Source organism: Rhipicephalus sanguineus, unplaced genomic scaffold, assembly GCF_013339695.2.
Source record: "Rhipicephalus sanguineus isolate Rsan-2018 unplaced genomic scaffold, BIME_Rsan_1.4 Seq602, whole genome shotgun sequence".
NCBI lineage: Eukaryota > Metazoa > Arthropoda > Arachnida > Ixodida > Ixodidae > Rhipicephalus > Rhipicephalus sanguineus.
This window is the reverse complement of record NW_023615602.1, coordinates 26,083-45,429: the sequence shown is the minus strand read 5'-3', so window position 1 is coordinate 45,429 and position 19,347 is coordinate 26,083. Positions and strand designations below refer to the sequence as shown.

The following is a 19,347-nucleotide window of genomic DNA, read 5'->3' as shown; positions in this document are numbered from 1 at the left end:
AAAATCTACTTATCTCGAAATTCTTCTGGTTTTTACTACTTCGAGTTATCAAGGTTATTACTATATGTACTTTGAATGAGTCACGTCAAAGGGGCTACTTACTTGTGGTGATGTCTGAGGGTTTGTGCTGTAATTATGAATGAATGAATGAATGAATGAAGGAATGTTTATTCCAGCGAAATACGGGAAATGGGCATCGAGCGACAAGCTACAAGGGAAGTGAATAAGCAAATTCAGTGATTCCACTCCTGCGCCAACTGCGCCAAAGTGCGCCAAATTGTATTTACTGCGCCATCCTGATAATATCGACGAAATTTGCGCCAAACTGCGCCAAAGTCTCGGGTTTGGAGGCGTCTATCACCGGCAATCGCACCGCCGGCGCGTCAGAACATGTGCAGCTCGATCTTGGGGCTGCCAATAAAGTCGCAATCATGGACCAAGAATTATTCCGCTGAATAAATAGCGCTTGCGCGTGCGTTCCGAGTAAGCCACGATGCCATGCACGGTGCCGACGCAGCTACTGTTCTGCAAGTCGGCTCGACAGCAAAACGCGTTCTCCGCAGAGGCTCGTGACGTCTAGGCCTATCGGTAGCGAGAAAGTGCGACGGCGATTCACCGGCGGACGTCGTCTGTTCCAGAAACGCTGCTGATAGCTCGTTTCAAGCGTCGCACGGCACGTAAGGAAAGCAATGTTCAGTAATAACTACATGAGTGCCGCTAAAATGTCTGTCACTTCTGTTTCCGGACATCGCGGAGTGAAATCTGGGATCGCTCGCAGTAGATATATGGGACAATATCGAATTTTTCTTGCTTCGCGTTTATGGAAGAGCACGCGAACGGTGGAAACGCGTTGACACTTTTCCTCAGATATACTTTATCCATGGATCTTCATCCAGAACAGCTTTTTCGTAATTGCTTATACCAGCACGTCCGAGTTTGTATTCACTCTGCGGTAAATACCCCCTAAAAGGCCCTGCCGTTTCGAGCTCACGTGCTAGGGTTCCAATTCGAATTTTTTGCTTGCTTTTTTAAAAATGTCATCTCATTAGTAAAGTCATATCTCCTGGTCGGAGCAGCCGCAAATGCGCAGCTGTCAGTAGCGGGCCCGTCGCTGACGGCCCACAGTGAAGCGGCTACGCCATGTTACACGTCCGCCCCTCGCTTTCGGGGGTCAATAGCTAACGGTTAAAAAAACTCAGTTTCGCTTAAGAGTGAAGCAATGAATGCGATACCAAAAAATTGTATTGTGAAACGAAGTAAGACTAGCAGCTAACTCTTTTGGATCCGATCTCGCGTAACTCAACAAAACGCTGGTTTAAGGGAATATGGCCCCTCCAGGAACCGAAGCGTTTCCTTGCTCTGAGTTCTCTAAACGCGAAGTAAGCGTTGAGAGCACAGCAAGTTTACGAGCCGTCTCCTGATGCCTCGAGATAGCGCGCGCGCAAGCGACTGCGCCCTTCGAACGATGCGCCCCCCCCTTCCGCTCCCCTGGCGTCCCTTCATGCTCCTTACGAAAGACGGGCGGGGCGTTTCCTCTCTGTTTGATGAGCAATAGACGGCAGGCCCGCACGCGGGAAGATGTTATCGCATGCGCTGTCCGTGCGGCGGAGACAGACGGCCGGCTAGTTTAATCTCCGCTTCAGCCGCGTTCGTCACCAGCGCTCGTGAGCTTTTACCCGCGGCTAGAATGAGCGTGGTGATGTTAATAATTTGGACTTTATACGGAAAATTACGGCCACGGCGACGGCAAAAATCCACCGAGAGTGTCCATATAATTGCTATCGCAAGGGTCAATGTACTGGGCTGATTTTGCCCCCCCCCCCCTCTTAGGTGATTAAGGAGGGGGGGGCGCCCCCCTGCCCCCCTGTGCGCACGCCTATGCTCCTGGGATGATTTTTTCCATGAGATTTGCAATGAATCGAAATATTTCTAGCCTTCATAAGAGCCCCATAATAATACTGAGGTGCTTGAATGTTAATGCAATATGCTTCTGTATTGCACTCCAGGATGTAAAATTCGCTGCTCCAAAGTGCTCCCAGATGCAAAATTATCTGCTCCAAAGTGCTCCAAGATGAAAATTTTGCTGCTCCAAAGTGCTCCAGAACGGAAATTTTGCTGCTCCAAAAATTGCTCCAAATCAGAAATCCTCGGTAGCATCAGTGCAAATTGCAAAAGCTTGAGAAGTGCACGAGGCCCAATAGAGCAATAAGACAAAAAAAAAAGAAACTGCAGCAAAAACATGCACATTCCCAGGCTAACATATACGTGCAATGCAAAGTGACAAAACTAGGCTTGTGCGAATAGTAAATTTTAGGTTCGAAACGAATTCGAAGCAAATAGCGATTTGGTCGAGTGATTTGGTCGAATAATTTCGAATCAAATTCGAATAGTATATATCGCATATTATAAACAAAAATGAACATATTTGTCATGACCCAACTAACCTGCACAATATTTTTAAAAATTTAAACAAGGCATGTGCAAATGTCATTCCTTTTGGTTCAAAGGGAAGTGGAAGCAATTTTTAGCAGGATTTGACTTTCGGTAGAATGCAATTGATATCATGCAAAATATGTTACACTTCAAAATTTACTTTACTTAGAGCATAAAGCCGGTATAAGAAGCTTTTAAACTTTAAAAAATGATGAATCGACGTGAGGACACTTAGATCATTTAACCTTGAAGTAAGGCTTCGCAGCAGTGTGGATTTTCCTTGGAAAGGTGTATTCACCGCATAGCACTCCTGCAATGCAGTGAAACCATCTTTACATGCAGTTTATATATGTTTGTTCGTTCATTTCGAATACTTCGAAATTTAGAATAATTTAAATTCGTTTCGAAGTGAATTCGAATACTGTAATATTCGTTAGAATATTCGCACAAGCCCAGACAAAACAGAAAAGAGCGAACATTTGCGCTCGTGAAGCAAGCAAATCAAAAGTCAAACTGGAATACTAGAAAAGAATGAACGGCCATTCAACGGCATACAAGGCTTTGTGGCCAAAAACTAAGGAGCTCTAAGGGCAGTATTCATCTAGACAAATAAAAGAAAGACTGAAATGTGTTGATAAGAAATGAGATATGATTATGGAACAAGCAGCTGCCTGTCCCTTGACAGCAAGATCACTGGGCAAAACATTTGTGTTGGTGCCCTTTAATTAAGGGGCACAAAGAGAACAGTTTTCAAGCATCAACTGCAGCTAGCCGATGGTACGAGTGAGCCGTAAAGAAAGGCATGTAGTTGTGCAGGCTATGTAGTGCATTAAAAGGGTAAGTAATTGATTGATGATCTATTAGAAATGGGACGTGAAGTCAAGAATGTCAGATCACTATGGAAATTTAAATTGTGGTGTTTTAAGTGCCAGAACAAAATGCTATTATGAGGCACACTGCGTCTCCAGATTTATTTTGATGGGGGGGGGGGTCTTTGATGTGCACCTACATCTAAGTACGCAGGTGTTTTAAGTGCAGAGCACTCTAGGGGCGCGGCTTGTCGTTCATCCGTAGATCTCACGTGGTGTGATCACACGCTCACCATCAAGTGTTCATTCAATATGCAGGCCATAACAAGGCTAGTAATGCTCAAAACCGGGTTAAAATGAAGTTAATGAATGAACAAGGTCTAAAATAATATAATTAACAGAAATAACCTGGAAGTAACCGCCAATAATTAACTTAAAATCGCTAAAAACATTTCGGAAACATGTGTGACTCCGACGCCATGCACGAGAAGGCGCCACCGCCTCACTAAGCAAGTGATTGTTTTTCCCACCAGCTCTTCTATGGTGCTACATCTGAAGGGGGAAACAACCTGGTGGAACTCGCTGCAGATGACGTGTATCTCAACTGCTGTAACAAGCAGGAAGTCGATTAAGCGCAGCAAATAGTAGTGCACATGTCGCACACCAAGTCTGCAAATCTCCCTAACAAAATTTTACTCGTGCCAGGGAAACCCTACATGCTTACCTGAAACATTGGCGTCATCAACGGTTTGGTAAACAGAGCAGTGGGAACTCTACAAACGGGGATGACTGTGTGCCTGTGCTACGCACTGTAGTGGAGCTGCATTTAGTGCAGGATTTAGAACTACAGCAGTCGCTACACAAGAATGATTTTTTGCATTTTGCCCCCATCGAATTGCAGCCTCTATGGTCTGGAGTGGAAGCTGAACCCGGTGCTTAGCAGTGCAGTGTCATAGCCACTAAACCATCACAGCAGGTGATGGAGCAGTAGGCGGCATAGCAAAATTGGGAAATTGTAGGCGTGGCATGAGGTCAGCTGGTGCAAGAGAGGCCCTTGTCGTGCAGTGGAAATGTTGATGCATGTTTTGTTTTGAAATTGCCTTTAAAATATCAGCTTTATTTGCCCATTGCTTGTAGTCATTTCTTTTTAAAGACGTCTTGTTTCAGTCTATATTTTATGTTGCCATTGCAGTTTTCTGGCCATTCTAGATATTGTTCATAACTGTAGTACTGTCTAACATCCTTACAAGAAAGTTTAATCCGGTACCCCTTTTTATATCCAGTATTTGTTATAAGCATATATTTACATATTGCTTTCAGCAATTACATGTAATTACAGAACACCCTGTGTCTGGCGCAGCTTAGCCTCAGTTGCTTTTGCGCCATTAAACCCAATCTAACTAACAACTATAAATGTTTGAGATATACATAGCTTAATGCTAATTATGTCACTTATAGCGAATGGTGCCGTTAAAACAGTGTTAACAAATATCGGTACAAATATCGCTACAGAGTGTTGGAGAAATCGGTGGTGGTTGTATTTTCAGTTTTATAAGTAATATTTACCTTTCGTGGGCCCCATTGAAAACACTCCCTGCTTGCCTGTTTTCGCAGGCAGGAGATGTGAAGAATGCAGCAGCTGTGGAAGCCAGTGCCAAGATGAAGCACCTGAGCCTGGCCGAGACCAATCTGACCATGGAGATTTCGCAGCTGCTGTTGTCCGTCCTGCATGCTTGGGGGCTCGACCCTGACCTTGACAAGGCGAGGCTTCCAGTTTATTTTAAAACACTGGCCACCATGGATGTGCGGGCTTGCTTTTTGGGTCATATTTTAGTTGCTGTACATTAAAGGGATACTGAACAAAATTTGGAAAAAACTGACGGAAACATCGAAATTCTACTTAAAACACTCGACTGTTTCAATAAACAGAGCTTATTTCACGTATTTTCGAACAGTTGGCTGTATTTTTGGTGGACTGTCATTGCGTGGCGGCTGCACGCCAGTGCGAGCCGCGACGTCACATTCACTGCGGCGCATGCAGGGTGCACGTGTTCCTGTCCTCCTCTTCTTCCCTTTCTCCACCTTTCCTGTACATCTCGCTCTCCCCCTTCCACAAAAGCGCCGAGGCATGTCCCACCATTAAGGGGCTTTACCCCAGCCGGGAGAATTGTTCACTACCAGTGCCATTTGCAGTGGTTCTGGGAACTGTAGTGGAAGCTGAGCGGGTTGAGAGATGCGTGCGACGGCTGGCATTGTTGGCATGCCACTTTTGGTGTATGAAACGTCACCAAACGTCACTTCCTCTAGTTCACGGCGCAGCCACTAGACACGGTAGTTTGTGAAAAACGCACTAAATTCATTATTTTCCCCTAGTTTCTGCCCGAAATGAAGGTTGTGTCTGTTGATTTCAGCACCCAATCTTTCAATTTGGCTGTAAATCTTGGCAGAAAAAATTTTGTTCAGTGTCCTTTTAAAACCTCATTAACACCTGCCTGCAAAGAACACTGCTTGACCAAACAATGGTAGTACGTATTAACCATCAAGCACAAGATTGCATTTCCTTACGTGCATTACTTGTACCAACAGAGAAGTAAATTTGGCCCGGTAAATGCTACGTAATGCACCAACAGCAGGGCCTCGTCTTCCTTTTCACCAAAGCACAAAAAAGGAACAGCACTACTACACGCATGCTGTCAAAATTGCACTTAATGCGATTGACTTGGTGTAGATAGCTGCAATTGCGATGTGTACAACAGCCGGCATGGTGGTTAGCTAATGCGGGAAGAGAGCATGCCAGCATTTTCTAGTGACACAGGCGGGCGAGTGCTGTAGGAAAGCTGTTGCAGTGGGCAGCCACTGTTCTCGATCGCGGGTGCTTTGCAACTTCTCTTTTGCATGTGAGATCTAGCGGCCAGAAAGTGTACTATACGGTTGTAGTTTGACGATAAGCTGAACATTTGTGCCTATTAATCACATTTTCCAGGAATTTATTAACAGGTGAAAAAGAGCATAACAGTTTGAGGTCATTTCTTGTGCTCCAAATCGTGATAGTTAGCACAAGGAATGTATGAATGAGGTTCTTCTGTATGTGTTTGTGTGTCTGCACTGCAATCTGATACCGAGTGAACACTGGTGCCATTTCATTGAAATGTGGTCCCTGCTGCTGCATGGAGCCATTTATCCCAAGCTAGTTGTGCACAGCACGTTGCCTGCTAAGCTTACGCCATCACTGCTGAGGTGCTTGCTGTGCTGTACATGCATGTTTGTCATGGGAGTGTTCTTTTAAGTACGGGGACGTTGAAGTAGGTCTCTCTGTACTGCTATGGTGCAACCAGGTGGGTGCTAGACCTTTCTAATGCATGCCACGACATGAACAGGTGTGCGAAAGTAAGCTAGGACTACTGTGCCCCATGCGACCCACCTGCTTTGGTCTGCTGTCCCGAGGCAACCACATGAGCCTGCTGCTTCCCACCTACATGTACCGCATGATGCCTCTCTTGCCAAAAGCTGGATCTATGGGGTAAATGCTCCTGATTTTGTTTTGTACAGTCACAAACAAAGCAGCACGTGACCTACAAGTTGCTTCATCATGATTGCAGAGCCCATGTGCCATATAGATGGTGTATCTGTGTTCCTTGTTTCTCTTTCTACCCCATTTTTCAAGCTCGACTCCCCCTCCCTCGTCCTCCAGTGCAGGAAAACATACTGTATATTTCCTTATAGTTAACCTCCCTGCCTTATTTTTCTCCTCTGTTCATCTCTCTTTTTTCCCAGGCTCCTACATCTAGCTCATGAAAAACAAGTGCTTTCTAGAAATTTCTTCCCAAAAAGAACTTCCTAGAATCAAATTGCCAGAAATATCAGCCGAATTTGCTGTCATATTGCTAAAGACAGGTTGACTGGCCGCTGAGTAGACAATTTGTTGCTAAAGATAAAAATAATCAACTGAATCTAGAAGCAGAATTGTTTTTAAAAAATTAGCAAGCCCCTTCGCTATTGGGTGTTGTCAAATGGTACATAACCTTTATACAGAAAATTATTTCCCATATCATAGAAGAGAAGCACAGCATCTTTTCTAGTTTGCTGCAGAGAAACAGGTATGATCGACACTCTTGGCATACGTTGTTAACCATTGTTCCTGATGAAAAGTCTACGAACAGCAGTGACTTGAGGTCGAGATGCATGTTGGTCAACATGGTAAGATTGCTCTAGCTTACCTGTTGATTATTCCCTTCTTTCGAGGCTTGCTGCCTGACGTTCCCAGTGTCTGTGGTGTCCTTAAATGCATGCGTACCAGTCCCGTCAGCGTCTTACTTGGCCAGTCATTTTCTTCTTTGCCTGTGCTGGAGTGTTTGTGATGGGCATTACAGAAAGACAGTCGCCCGTTCAAAGGCCAGGCCTTAACATTTCTATATCAAAGGAGCTCCGTGAATATAAATCTTGGGTGGAAGGAATTGAAGCCAATTCTCTTCAATACTTGGCTGTTGATCACAATGATGCAGCAGCACCAAGGAGCGCAAGGTGGTGACCATGCCAGTGCCCAAGGAGCAGATTGAAGAGGAGGAGCGGGCACGACGCTTCTCATCAAAAGGCCACTGGGAGTTATCGACGGCTGTCACAACCAATCACCTGATCTCCGTGATTGCCCTGGCCAACACACTCAGGTCTATGAGAAGTGCCACCTTTGTACCCGAGCAGGAGAAGCGCCGAAGGCTACACAGGTGAGTTCGCACCTGTCTTGCTATTCCTGGGGAGGCTTACGCCATGCTGCCTGGTAGAAAGCTGCTCACAATTGTCAAATAAGCAACAGTACACCAGGGATCACCTTCCTGATTGGAAGGTGCGAGTTGAAATGGAAGGAATGGTGTCTGCTCACTATTGCAGTTTTAGTTTTGTGGTGAAGTCTAACGTGCATGTCACACTTAATTACAGGTTGGTTGATGCACTTGTGACTTTCCAATGACAAACCGAAGGTTGCCTGTGTTAAGGCAACCTTCTGTAGCCTTATCACAGGCTCAAGTGTCATGTCTCAGGGATAGTTTGCCTCATGTTCATGTCTAATCAGCCACTTAGGGTTTTTTGTTGTTACTTTTGTTACTTCTTGCATGTGTGATGGTTGTTTTAGATCATTCTTTTGCTGTTTATTCTGTTCGTTTCAAAATAAAATTTTAGTTGTGAGTTGGTGCTGTTGTCTGTTGTTTTGTTCGTCCTCGCGCTGTTTATTCGTTCAAGGTGGTAGACTACTTGGCTGCCATGCAAAAACTTGGATGCTTGAGCTTCGCCTTCAAGAGTAGAAAGCGATAGCATAATGGGGCCCCTTATGCATCGCCTTCTCAATTGCTAGCCTGACTTTGGTTCTCGGTGCATGCCTCAACCATGCCATAAGGAAACGAATGACTGTGCATGTAACATGGGCCGTTTCAAACTATCATAGAATGCCTACTGCAAGTACAGTTGCTAAGTGCCCACTACACCATAATTCTTCTTTTTGAGAATCAGTGAAGGGCCCAGTGCACGTCCATAAGGCAACACGCGAAGCTATGCAACTGCTCACTTTGTTGATGTCTTTGCAGCTGATGATTAAATATGTCTCGGTGCTTTGTAATGGGTGGGCCTTTAAGACACCCACTCATTGCACAATTCACATATTTGACGCCTGGTGCAATTCTACACTTTCCTCCTTCCACTACATGACATTCACATAGTGCTTTTTTCCTAAACAGATTCAAACAATAGCGTGGCTTTGTGGTAGAACACCTGCTTGCAAAGCAGACAGCCTGGGTTCGATTCTCACTCAAACGTAAGATTGTTATTATTTTATTTGTATCTCTCTCTATGTTTCGGTCATGGACAAGATGATGAATTTTTGCTTGCAACCGACGCCAATACCGGAATTTCTGCGAAACGTTCTGCGATATGTGTTGCACATGACTTGTGGAAAGGATTTCATGATATGCATGACAGGGAAGTCGCATTATTCATGTTATAACCTGCTAATTGTGTTCATCATGCATTCACGTCCTCCTGTGCCAATTTTGGCATGTACCAAGCTAAGGAGATGACCACGAGAGTGTCAAGACGTAGGTGGGTAGGTAGGTAGGTAGGTAGGTAGGTAGGTAGGTGGGGGTGGGTGGGTGGGTTGGTGGTCGGTCGGTCAGTTGGTCGGTTACGGTCGGTCGGTTACGGTCCATGTGCCTTTGGTTCGCTAAGAATTACTTTACATTTAGAAAGTTCTCATTCGTAGCATGAAATTACAATGAAATCAATGCTAAAAAATTTGTCCAGGTCCAGGACTCAGTCATCCCAGTTTAGATTTGAATGCCAGAGCAGAGAAAATGTTCAGTTTCTCAGAAATCTATGGAATTTATTGCTTTTGAGCTACGAACGGACAATTTTTCCTTCCCTCAAACTTGCCGCATTTTCTGAGTGTCTGCTCAACCGATGTGCCAGAAAACAAAAAAATTGCACATTAGAGTTGGGTACGTAAGTACTGTACCGTAAGCTTGAGGTTGTACTGCTAACTCTTGTCGGTGATGCAGGCGACTGAGTCGTGCTGATAGCCGTGCCTTCATGATGACGCCTGCTGAAGGTGTTGTGGACAGCAGCGGCGCCCTGTCCGTCCTCCAGGAGGTTCTGTCTCAGCAGCAGGCTGATATCAAGCAGGGCTGGAGCTTGCTGGCTGCACTGCACACAATCCTGCTGCCTGACCTGGTAGACACGCCAGACTTCAAGCAGCCACAGGTTGAAATACTCGCCCGCCGGTGGCAGGACCGCTGCTTTGAGGTAGGCTCTCCTCGCCTCTCTTCTTTTACAGCAAATCATTTACATTGCAGAGTTAACACAATCAAAATTTAAAGTAATCAGTAATTTGCATTTGCTTGTGCTTCTTCTGTCGCAACTCCATAAGCATCGTTTGCAGCTTGCCCAAGAGCTCCATCGAAGCGTCCGAATTTCATCTGCGGAGAAATGCTGATGTTTTGTTGTTTTGCATCTCTAGTAAATTTGATTTGGTTTGATTTTGCAACACATTGGGATCACTCTGGTTCGACTTCTGCAAAGAGCGTTGAAAGCCAGGGGGCTCCCAGTTCGTGGTTACCGACACGTTCGAATTATCGGGAGTTTTCTTCCATAGAAATATACAGGGCTGTGCCGGGACCAGGGTGCAAGTTCGCATTGACTGTAAGTTCAAATTAACCAAGTTCGAATCGGCAAGCTTTTACTGTAGTGGTGGTGGTGGTGATGGTGGTGGTGGCAGTAGTGGCAGTAGTAGTAGTAGTAGTACTAGTAGTAGTAGTAGTCACCACGCAGGTCACATGACCAGAGGGCGGGAGTGATTAAAGAAAGAAAACGAAGTGATGATGATGATACTTCAGTTAAAACTAAATGATGATGAATTTCAAAATACTGAAAAAGCAACTTGCACATTCATTAGTGACATTAATTAGAGGCTTGCATTAACTGTTAATAAATGAAAGCAAGGCACCTGGGCGTGTAAGAGGGTCGTGTAGATAACAGGGAGCACATTTGGCAGGATTCTGGCTGCGTCAGCAGCAAATCACGTGTCGTAAGGCGTTCACTGAATGCCATTTCCTGAGCCCGAGTGTTACGTAACCTGACTTTGCCCAATGAAGTGTAAGCACGTGTATATCAAATGTAGTGGCAGATTTACGACACCATGTGATCTCGCTAACCAATCACATACATCGCGTACTTACAGCTTCGCTTTCTGATGGTTTTCATGGTGTGGAACTGGCAGAATTTTTTTTAATAATTGTATTCTCCGTGGTCAGAACCAAAAGTTAAATTCTCTTTTTTTTGGTGTAGGATGGTAATGAGCCTTTTGTGGTTATAGGCCTACACAGTGAAATTTTATTTTGTCTGAATTTGTTAAAAGCAGCAATATATGGTGGTGAAGCACCTTTGACAAAGCCACAGGGCTCGTGATGGTATAGTTTTCTTGTTAGCATCCCTCAAAGAGCACCCAAGTAGATAGTGCTTGTACCTGATGGTTGCGGTTACAACGTAGGTTCAGGAACAGTGCCTTCAACATGTTTTAGTACCCTGTTATCTCAGAGGTTGTGCTGAGGAGCTGTCACATATCTCTAAGGTCACACCCGTGCTATGCGTTACTTCTGGTGAGCCCTAATGATGATGTTTATACCTTCCCCATTTTAGCATCAAAAATGGCTGTTTTTCCAAGCTTTCTGTTACGCTTCTGTTTGTACTAATTTTTACATGGAGGTTCCTCTATATTTCAAATTAGGCTTTTTATGTGTTCTAATATTTTGCTGCAGTTGCCCTTGAAGGATTGTGATTGGCTTTAAGAATCAAGATTGGGTTGGGATTGGCTATGTTCCAGGTGCGTGAGGCAGCTCAGTCTCTTCTTCTTGCGGAGCTACGGCGCATTGGTGCCAAGGGCCGCAAGATGGTTGTGGACGAATGGGCCATCTACCTGCCAAACTACACCAGTGCCTCTGCCGCTACGTCCTACATCTCGCCTGGTGGGCCCACTGCATCAGCACCTCAGCCGGCACCTCCTCCTGATAGTGGCAGCCCACCCTGTGTTGTTGCACCGAGGCAGTCCCAAACCTTGTAGTTTAATTGGCAGTGGTTACAAGCATGGAGCTTCTCACAATTTACCTCGACAGAAATCAGTGCAGTGTTGCTCCTGTATGCATTATAGAATTGCCTTATGGAGTTGCACTTGAACTGCATGTATTAGAGGGCTGAACATTAGATTATTGTTTGGAAAGGCCATAGCCTCGATTCTAATAGTTACTATGTTCCCAGTGAAAGCAGTTGAAACTACCAGGCACTTTTATCACAAGTGGAAGCTATTTCGATGGGTGCACTGTTGCAAAAAAGATTTATGTAGCCGTCTGACTTTGTTTTGGGGACTCATAATATTCTCCACCTCGACAAGAAAACTGTTTGTCCCTCTGTCACATAAGACGATCAGCGTACAGTGGAACCCGCTGTTACGTTCCTCACTGGTGCGTTTTCCCGGCTGTTACGTCGTTTTCCGCCGGTCCCGGCATAGCTCCCATAGGATACAATGTATTGGGAACCCCGCTGTTACGCCGTAACTGTCGGACCGTTCCCGTATGATACGTCGCGAAGTGCGCTCGGAGCCGACCGAGTGACTACCGAAGAGAGCGGCCATGGTGCATTTTCACGCAGCTTGGCCTGGTTTTACCGTAATATTAGCCGCATGAGAGGCGCAAGCAACAGGATCTTTCAATTGATGCAACAAAAGCATGGCCTTCGAGATTCGCGTTGCAAAGATGGTGTCTATGACGTAATTGCTCGCGAAAGCAAGGCCTTCGAGGTCGGCATTTACTATTGACAAAAGCACAGCCTTTGAGATTTGTATTGCACAAACATGGCGTCTATGACGTAATTGCTTGCGAAAGCAAGGCCTTCGAGATTGGCATTCACTTCTGCCATCACGTTGGCGTAGACTCATCATCATCGTTATTTGTCGGAGGACGGGAGGAGTTCGAGCGGTTCGAGCTGGTTGGAGCTCGCATGGTCATGCGCGCGGTTCGCGGTCGGACTCGCCGCGCTGGTCGTGATTGCGTGTGCTTAGTTCTTTCATGCTTACAGCTGTTGGTGTTAAAAAGATCACATACGTTGATTACATTTCTGTGGATGAGGCCGTCCCCAGCTCCGCGTTTCTATTCATCAACTAGATCGCGGCTGAGCGCACCAATTTTCGTGCTGCTCGTAAGCATTGAAATAAAATTCTGTACCACTAAATTTTTGTCGTTTTTCCTGTTTTCGGCTCTTACGTTTCCCGTCTCTTACGTTTATTTCTTACAGTCCTTCAAAAACGTATCAGCGGGGTTCTACTGTATAACTTTCTTGGCAGGAATGGGTTTCAACTGTTACCCCCAGGCTCCAAAGGCTAGCGTCTTAGCCGCTGGCTATACACCCACACTTGCTGAATGTGAATATATCAGAACAATGTGCCTGCATTGTACCCGTACTTTAAAACAAATGTAGAAAGATAACACTTTCTATGAAGGCTTCGTTGCATGTCACGGTAGCGGAATAATAGCCATCTCTAGGACCCGTGTAAAGCCAACATGGAGGATTGTACAAAAAATTTGATGCCAGACACGTGTTTCGGGGGTGGCGGAATGCTCCTTCCAAGGGCCCATTCCAGACATTGACAAATGCTAGAAAGAAGATGACACTCCATGCGTTGCCACCCAAAAACAATGGCCTATTGAAGGCTGCAACCTGCAGTAAGACTATGCTTACACATCACTAGACAACTCGCAAAGGTGATTCTGGATGGTTCTTTTAATGTTATTGAAATTAGTTGCTCATTACAGCAGAGCTGTTATTGTTGAGGTTTGCCGTGTGCCAAAGATAGAAAGTTATCATTATCACGAACCGGCACGTGCTCTTCGTCCGCTTCATTGCCTTCCTCTTCCCTTCTGCTTTGTTCCCAGAATGCGTGCGCTGTTTTGTCTGACGTGGGGTGCAATAACTCTGATGGTCATGAGAACGAGTGCAGAGAGAGAGAGGAAGAAAGATATGCAAAGAGAGAAATTCTTGGCAAGGTGACATTCGAACCCACGTCCTGACGATCCAAAGGAGAGCGTCGTAACCACTTGGCTATCCAGGCACGCCAGCAGAGCATAGCATAGCCTTGTATAGCATATTATAGCAAGGGTGTGGGAAAAGAAAGTGAGGGTGAGGAGGAGGGGAGAACGAGTACAGAGAAAGAGCGGAATAGATGAAAAGGAAGAAAGAGAGAAAAAGATAGAAGGCGAGAGAACGACTTCAGAGAGAGAGAAAGCTGCAGAAAGAAAGAGAAGCAAAAAGAGAAAGAAAGGGAAGAAAGAGGTGAAACATAGAGAGAAGGAGAAAGAAAGACATGCACAAAAAAGATAGAAAAAAAAAGAGAGAGAGCAAGCATAGCCATGTATAGTACAGCATAAGCAGAGGGTGAGAAAGAGAGGTGAGAGCCAGGACCAGCTAGGTGCCCACCACCCACCAGCTCTGCTGGGACCCAGCCTTGCACGACTTAGTGCAAGCTGCGCTAATTTTCTTTCATATTGCCCCATTATGCAAACATGTTTGCACTGTCTCCCATGTAAAGAAGGAATCTGTTGGTGACTGTGTACTTTCTGTGAATGACGATTTTAGCTACTTCGTTTTATCGTAATTTAGCTGCATTTTGCTCTCTTGGCATCGTTGCTGTCAAGTGTTAATGCTGATGACGCTTGTAGGCCTTCCAGTGTAGCATCGAGAGCTACCAGTTTAAGTGTGCTCCTGTCAGCCGAGCCTCCTCAGGAGGAAGCACACCGTCAGGGCCCAGACCAAGGGTGAGACGCAGTCAATGCGAACGACCAATGAGCAGAACTCGTCAGACGAAGACGAAGAGGAAGAGAGAGAAGGTGAGGATGAGCGGGCACCCACTTTACGCTGCATTGCTGCCACAGTCAGGGTGGCGTAGGTGGGCATGCCCACTTGTGATGAGCAGGCTCATTCACTCACCTCGCAGTTGTGAGTGTGGCCACAAGTGTATGTGTGAATATGAACATGTGCGAGCACAGGTGTACGTTCTTATTTTATTTTGTGCTATGTACAAAATGCAGGGGCAGGCGAACTTGAGAAAAAAAATGGATCCATCAGTTTGTTCATGTCTTTCTGTTCCCATTTTTTCGTACGTAGCACAAGAGGAAAATGTGAACAGACACTGGCTAACTGGAATACAAACAAGATGCAAGACCAGCATAGAAGGTAGACGAAACAGAAAAGGGTGTTACGTGTCTTGTGTATGCCAGCAAGCATGTACCAACTAGCCCAGAAACAAGTAATGCAAAGTGACACTAGCTGGCCCCTTTCATCGCTCCATTTGAATCAGTGAAAGGTAGAGAATGGTGGGCAGTTTTGTAGTCCATGCAAATGGTGCATAGGAATTGTTGATTTATTGGTCAATTGATGGGAAAATGCCCGCATTCAGGTTATTGGTGATTCCACAGTGGAAACGGCTTAAATCTGACTGGAACTCTGACTGGAAATGGATCATTGGTTTAATCTGTAGACAAGAATTACGTGACTTAGTGTTGCCGTATCATGTCACTAAAGATGAGCCACGTGTATGAGCATATCAGCATAGAGCAAGCATTTTGTGACAATTTGCCACATACTCCTAGCCACTTGGGAATTATGTCAAAGCAGTGCAGCTTGACATTGTGTTGGGTACCAAAGTTAAGGTTTAGTTCCGAGTTGACGCAGTGGCCATGCTATTCTTGGAAAGCTAGGAAACCACGTGACTGTCAAGAACTGGGTATGGGCAACTATCCAAATGGCTCCAACTTTCTTCTTGTCTGCCATTTAAGATATGAGAAGGTTCGGTCATCATTGTGAATACATTATACAGGCAGAGTTGTAGGAATAAAGGCATGCTTCCCATGCCCTCAGGAATGGTCTATAATCAGGCTAGTTGAAAAAATCTGTTGTGAGCAGTGCTTTGAGAACACAGAATACTGAAAATCGAATTCAAGCTAATTCCAGCTAGCGTAAACAAATATTTACATAAACTTAGTTGGATACACAGTTAAGCCCTACTTGACTGTCAGTTATGTCACTGTTCACTTGCATATTCTACATAACTGACACTGACATTTAGCTCTTTGTATACATTCTTCTTTTTCAATGGGTGCCATGATCATTGCATAAGCTGTCGGCACATGGCAAGGTATAAAAGACAAATTTTGCACTGGACAAGCTTCACAGCAAGTCTCATTTTGCTTATATTGTTTGCCATAGCATTCTCAAGTCACAATACACAGCCCCTTTCGGTGCTCTAGACACTGATTTGCTTCATGCGCTCAGGTGGGAAGGCGACCAAGCACTCCTGGAGTGCTGCCGAGGCCCGCCGAAAGCAGTCTACAGCCATTGTTCTTCTCGGTGTGATCGGAGCAGAGTATGGCCAGGAGATTGAACAGAGCAAGCGAAAGGGTGCCGAAGACCAGAGGAGGAGGTCTATCGTGGAGGGATTTGGACCCACCAACTATTCTCTTGCACGGCAGACCAGTGAGTCTCCTCGCACGAGTGTCATTCATTCATTGGCTCTCCACTCTAACATGACATATAGTGTTTTGATCATGCCGTTATTATGAGTTGTAATTCACACTCTCCTTTGTAATGCACAGATGATTTTTTGGTGGTTTAGAATGAAATACTGAATGCCCTTGATTGCAACGAGAAGGCCTTTCATACTTCAGCAATTAAGGACAGAATGCAATTTCCTTAATTGTCCTCTCATCAAATAGGTGAGCAGTGTTTTAAATAATTCTTTGCCAACGTTGGGGCAGTGGAAAGGGAGTCGTGTGATCATGTGATTCATGGCCTCTGAAGGCAATTCGGAATTTTTTCCATCTTAACTACGAAAAAGCACTGGCACTCTTCTGAGTTGCTTCAGTACGGTTGTGGCTTGTGCAAGAGAGAATTCACTATGTATTCCTGACAAATCTTAGGAGTGCATTAAAACTAGAGCTGTGCGAATAGCAAAATTCTCGGTGCAAAGCGAATTCGAATATTGAAGTGTGAGTGTGAATCGAATCGAATATTTTTCGAATATTTCTCGAATATTTCTAGAATGTTTCTCGAATACTTCGAAGTGAAATTGCGGAAAAAAAGTTGGAGAGGATTCCTAAGCATATTCTTATGAGATAGCAACATGAAAGTGTTCCTTTTCGCTAGGTTGATGAAGCACTGGCGGGGTGGTGTTTCATAGTTGTCCTATCAAGGATGAGGCAATGTAGAGGCCGAATTGTATTTAAGTACATGATTTGGTGCAACCAAAGTGTTGCCGACGACACTTTACACGTGGTTGGCAAAGATGCCATTTCCTCAGCCCTCCTCCCCTTTCAACTTCTGTGGAAGCCCAACTGATGTGGCGGACAAGGGTGTGCTCCCTTCAAGTCCGGAGTTCCAAATCTGCCTCGTAGACGTCGATATATTCAAGAACATCTGAAATTTTGGATGCTAAAAAGCTTCGGCTTCTGATTTTTCGTACTTCTTGCCCAAATTTCAGGTCCAAAACAGCATTAATTGAGCCCCCACCTCTGCCACATCTTTCATCTCCATGTTGGAACCAGCGTTTTCTTGAGTTAGTACATTTGCGACCGTAGCAGAGCTTGAAAGGCAGCTTTGCCGCAATACTGGGGTGTAATGAGGTGAAGCATATTGAAAATCTAACGACCACTTCCAATCGAACGTTGACTGTCTTTGGCAGAATTGCGTAATTCTATCGAGGATGGCCGCGTGCTCGACCATATCAAAAGCCTTCTTTAGATCTAGTCCGAGTATCGCCCTCAGGCCTCGTCCAGTGGTGTCTATGACTTGCTCCTTGAGTTGTATCATGGCATCCTGTGTAGAGAGCCCTCTTCTGAAGCCGATCGTGTTGCTGCGGTATATGTTGTTAGACTCCAGGTAGCCGTTAACTCTATTCAGGCAAGCATGTTACGAACGTACAATTACATTAGAAATTTTCTTACGGGAAGAAAAGCCAGCATCAGACTGATGGGCAGTGCGGGGACACCGCAAGGGTCCGTCGTGTCACCGATGCTCTTCAACCTCATCATGATCGGATTATCAGAAAAATTGAAGCGAATTGAAGGTATTAATCATACAGTTTATGCAGACGACATTACGATTTGGACCACGAAAGACGCAAGCGAGGGCGAGATGGAGAACAGACTTCAAAAGGCGGTGCAGGCAGTTGAGAATCATCTGGAGGGCACAGGACTGGAATGCTCGCCGGGGAAGTCGGAACTGCTACTATATCGCCCCAAGAGACTGGGCACACCATCCAGAGACGTGGCAGAACTACACAAACGGGGAATCAGATTAACCACTAGAAATGGCACGGAGATACCTATGGTTCAGAAGATCAGAGTCTTGGGTCTAGGGTCGAAGCAAGGGGAGCAAACGCCGAAATCGTAACGCGCCTGGAAAAAAAAGTCATGGCGGCCGTTAGGCTAATACAGAGAGTCTCCAACAAAAGAAGGGGCATTAAAGAGAGAAACGTTGTACGGCTCGTCCAGGCCTTTGCGATGAGCCACGTCGCGTAGGTAGCGGCATTCGTCCACTGGAACAAGGCCGAGAAGGCCAAGATCGACGCGCTCATTAGAAAAGCGTACAGAGCAGCACTGGGTCTACCGCAATACACAAGAAACGAAAGGCTGCTACAACTCGGAGTACATAACACGCTGGACGAGATCGCTGAAGCACAGAGGATAGCGCAACTCGAAAGATTGTCCGGAACCAAGGCTGGCAGAGAAATTATGGAAAAGATCTCCATAAACTACCACGGAATGAGGGGCCCGAAGATGCAAATTCACCCGGACGTCCGATCAGCAATAATCACGGAAACATCCCGAAGAATATGCACCCGTACACAACGTCGAGAGAAGAAAATGCCGCACGAAAACGATCCTCAAAAACCACGGCGCGCGGGAGGGGGTGCTTTTTGTAGACGCCGACCGTTATCCCCGCAACCTGGACATCAATACTGATGTTGTAAGCAGCTCTCTTCGCAATGGCAGTCGTAGACACGAAGGGGAAGACTGTGACAACGGACTCCGTAAGGACCAGATCATCAGAGGCAGCGGAAGAAACGGCAATTGCATTGGCCGTAATCAATGGTAGAAAACAAGACAGAACAATAATCAGTGACTCCAAGACGGCCATTAGAAATTTCACAAAGGGATGGGTCTCCAGCGAAGCAGCCAAAATCCTGAACCGCAGAGCAGAAGACTTCCGGAACGGCCAAATTACACCCAAATACCTCAAATGGATCCCAGCACACATGGGGGAAGTCAACACAGAAGATCCGAGTATCCCTCCCAACCTCAACGAGAAGGCCCACCGAACCGCGCGAGACCTAACCCACCGCGGCTCGGTCAGTGACGGCCCCACACCTCTCATCCACCCCGGAAGGAGGTATGACTGCGGTGGAGGCGATGGGGAAGACGGAGGAGGTGACAATGACGAAGTAGCGATTCAAGACGACAGAGACAGACTCATCACGTACCACGACATAGTGGCACACTATAAGCAGCAACGAGAAGAATACCCA

General features: G+C 45.7%; 1 protein-coding gene across 1 annotated transcript in view; it reads left to right on the top strand.

The window, feature by feature from the left end:
• Positions 1-19,347, top strand: part of LOC119377890 (WD repeat-containing protein 7-like) — a 102,221-nt gene that overhangs the window by 67,034 nt on the left and 15,840 nt on the right. The window contains 9 exon segments of the mRNA XM_049411660.1: positions 4,144-4,174; positions 4,857-5,003; positions 6,614-6,762; positions 7,745-7,963; positions 9,782-10,025; positions 11,602-11,808; positions 14,507-14,581; positions 14,584-14,653; positions 16,098-16,298. Of these exon segments, the coding sequence (XP_049267617.1) occupies positions 4,144-4,174; positions 4,857-5,003; positions 6,614-6,762; positions 7,745-7,963; positions 9,782-10,025; positions 11,602-11,808; positions 14,507-14,581; positions 14,584-14,653; positions 16,098-16,298 (1,343 nt within the window).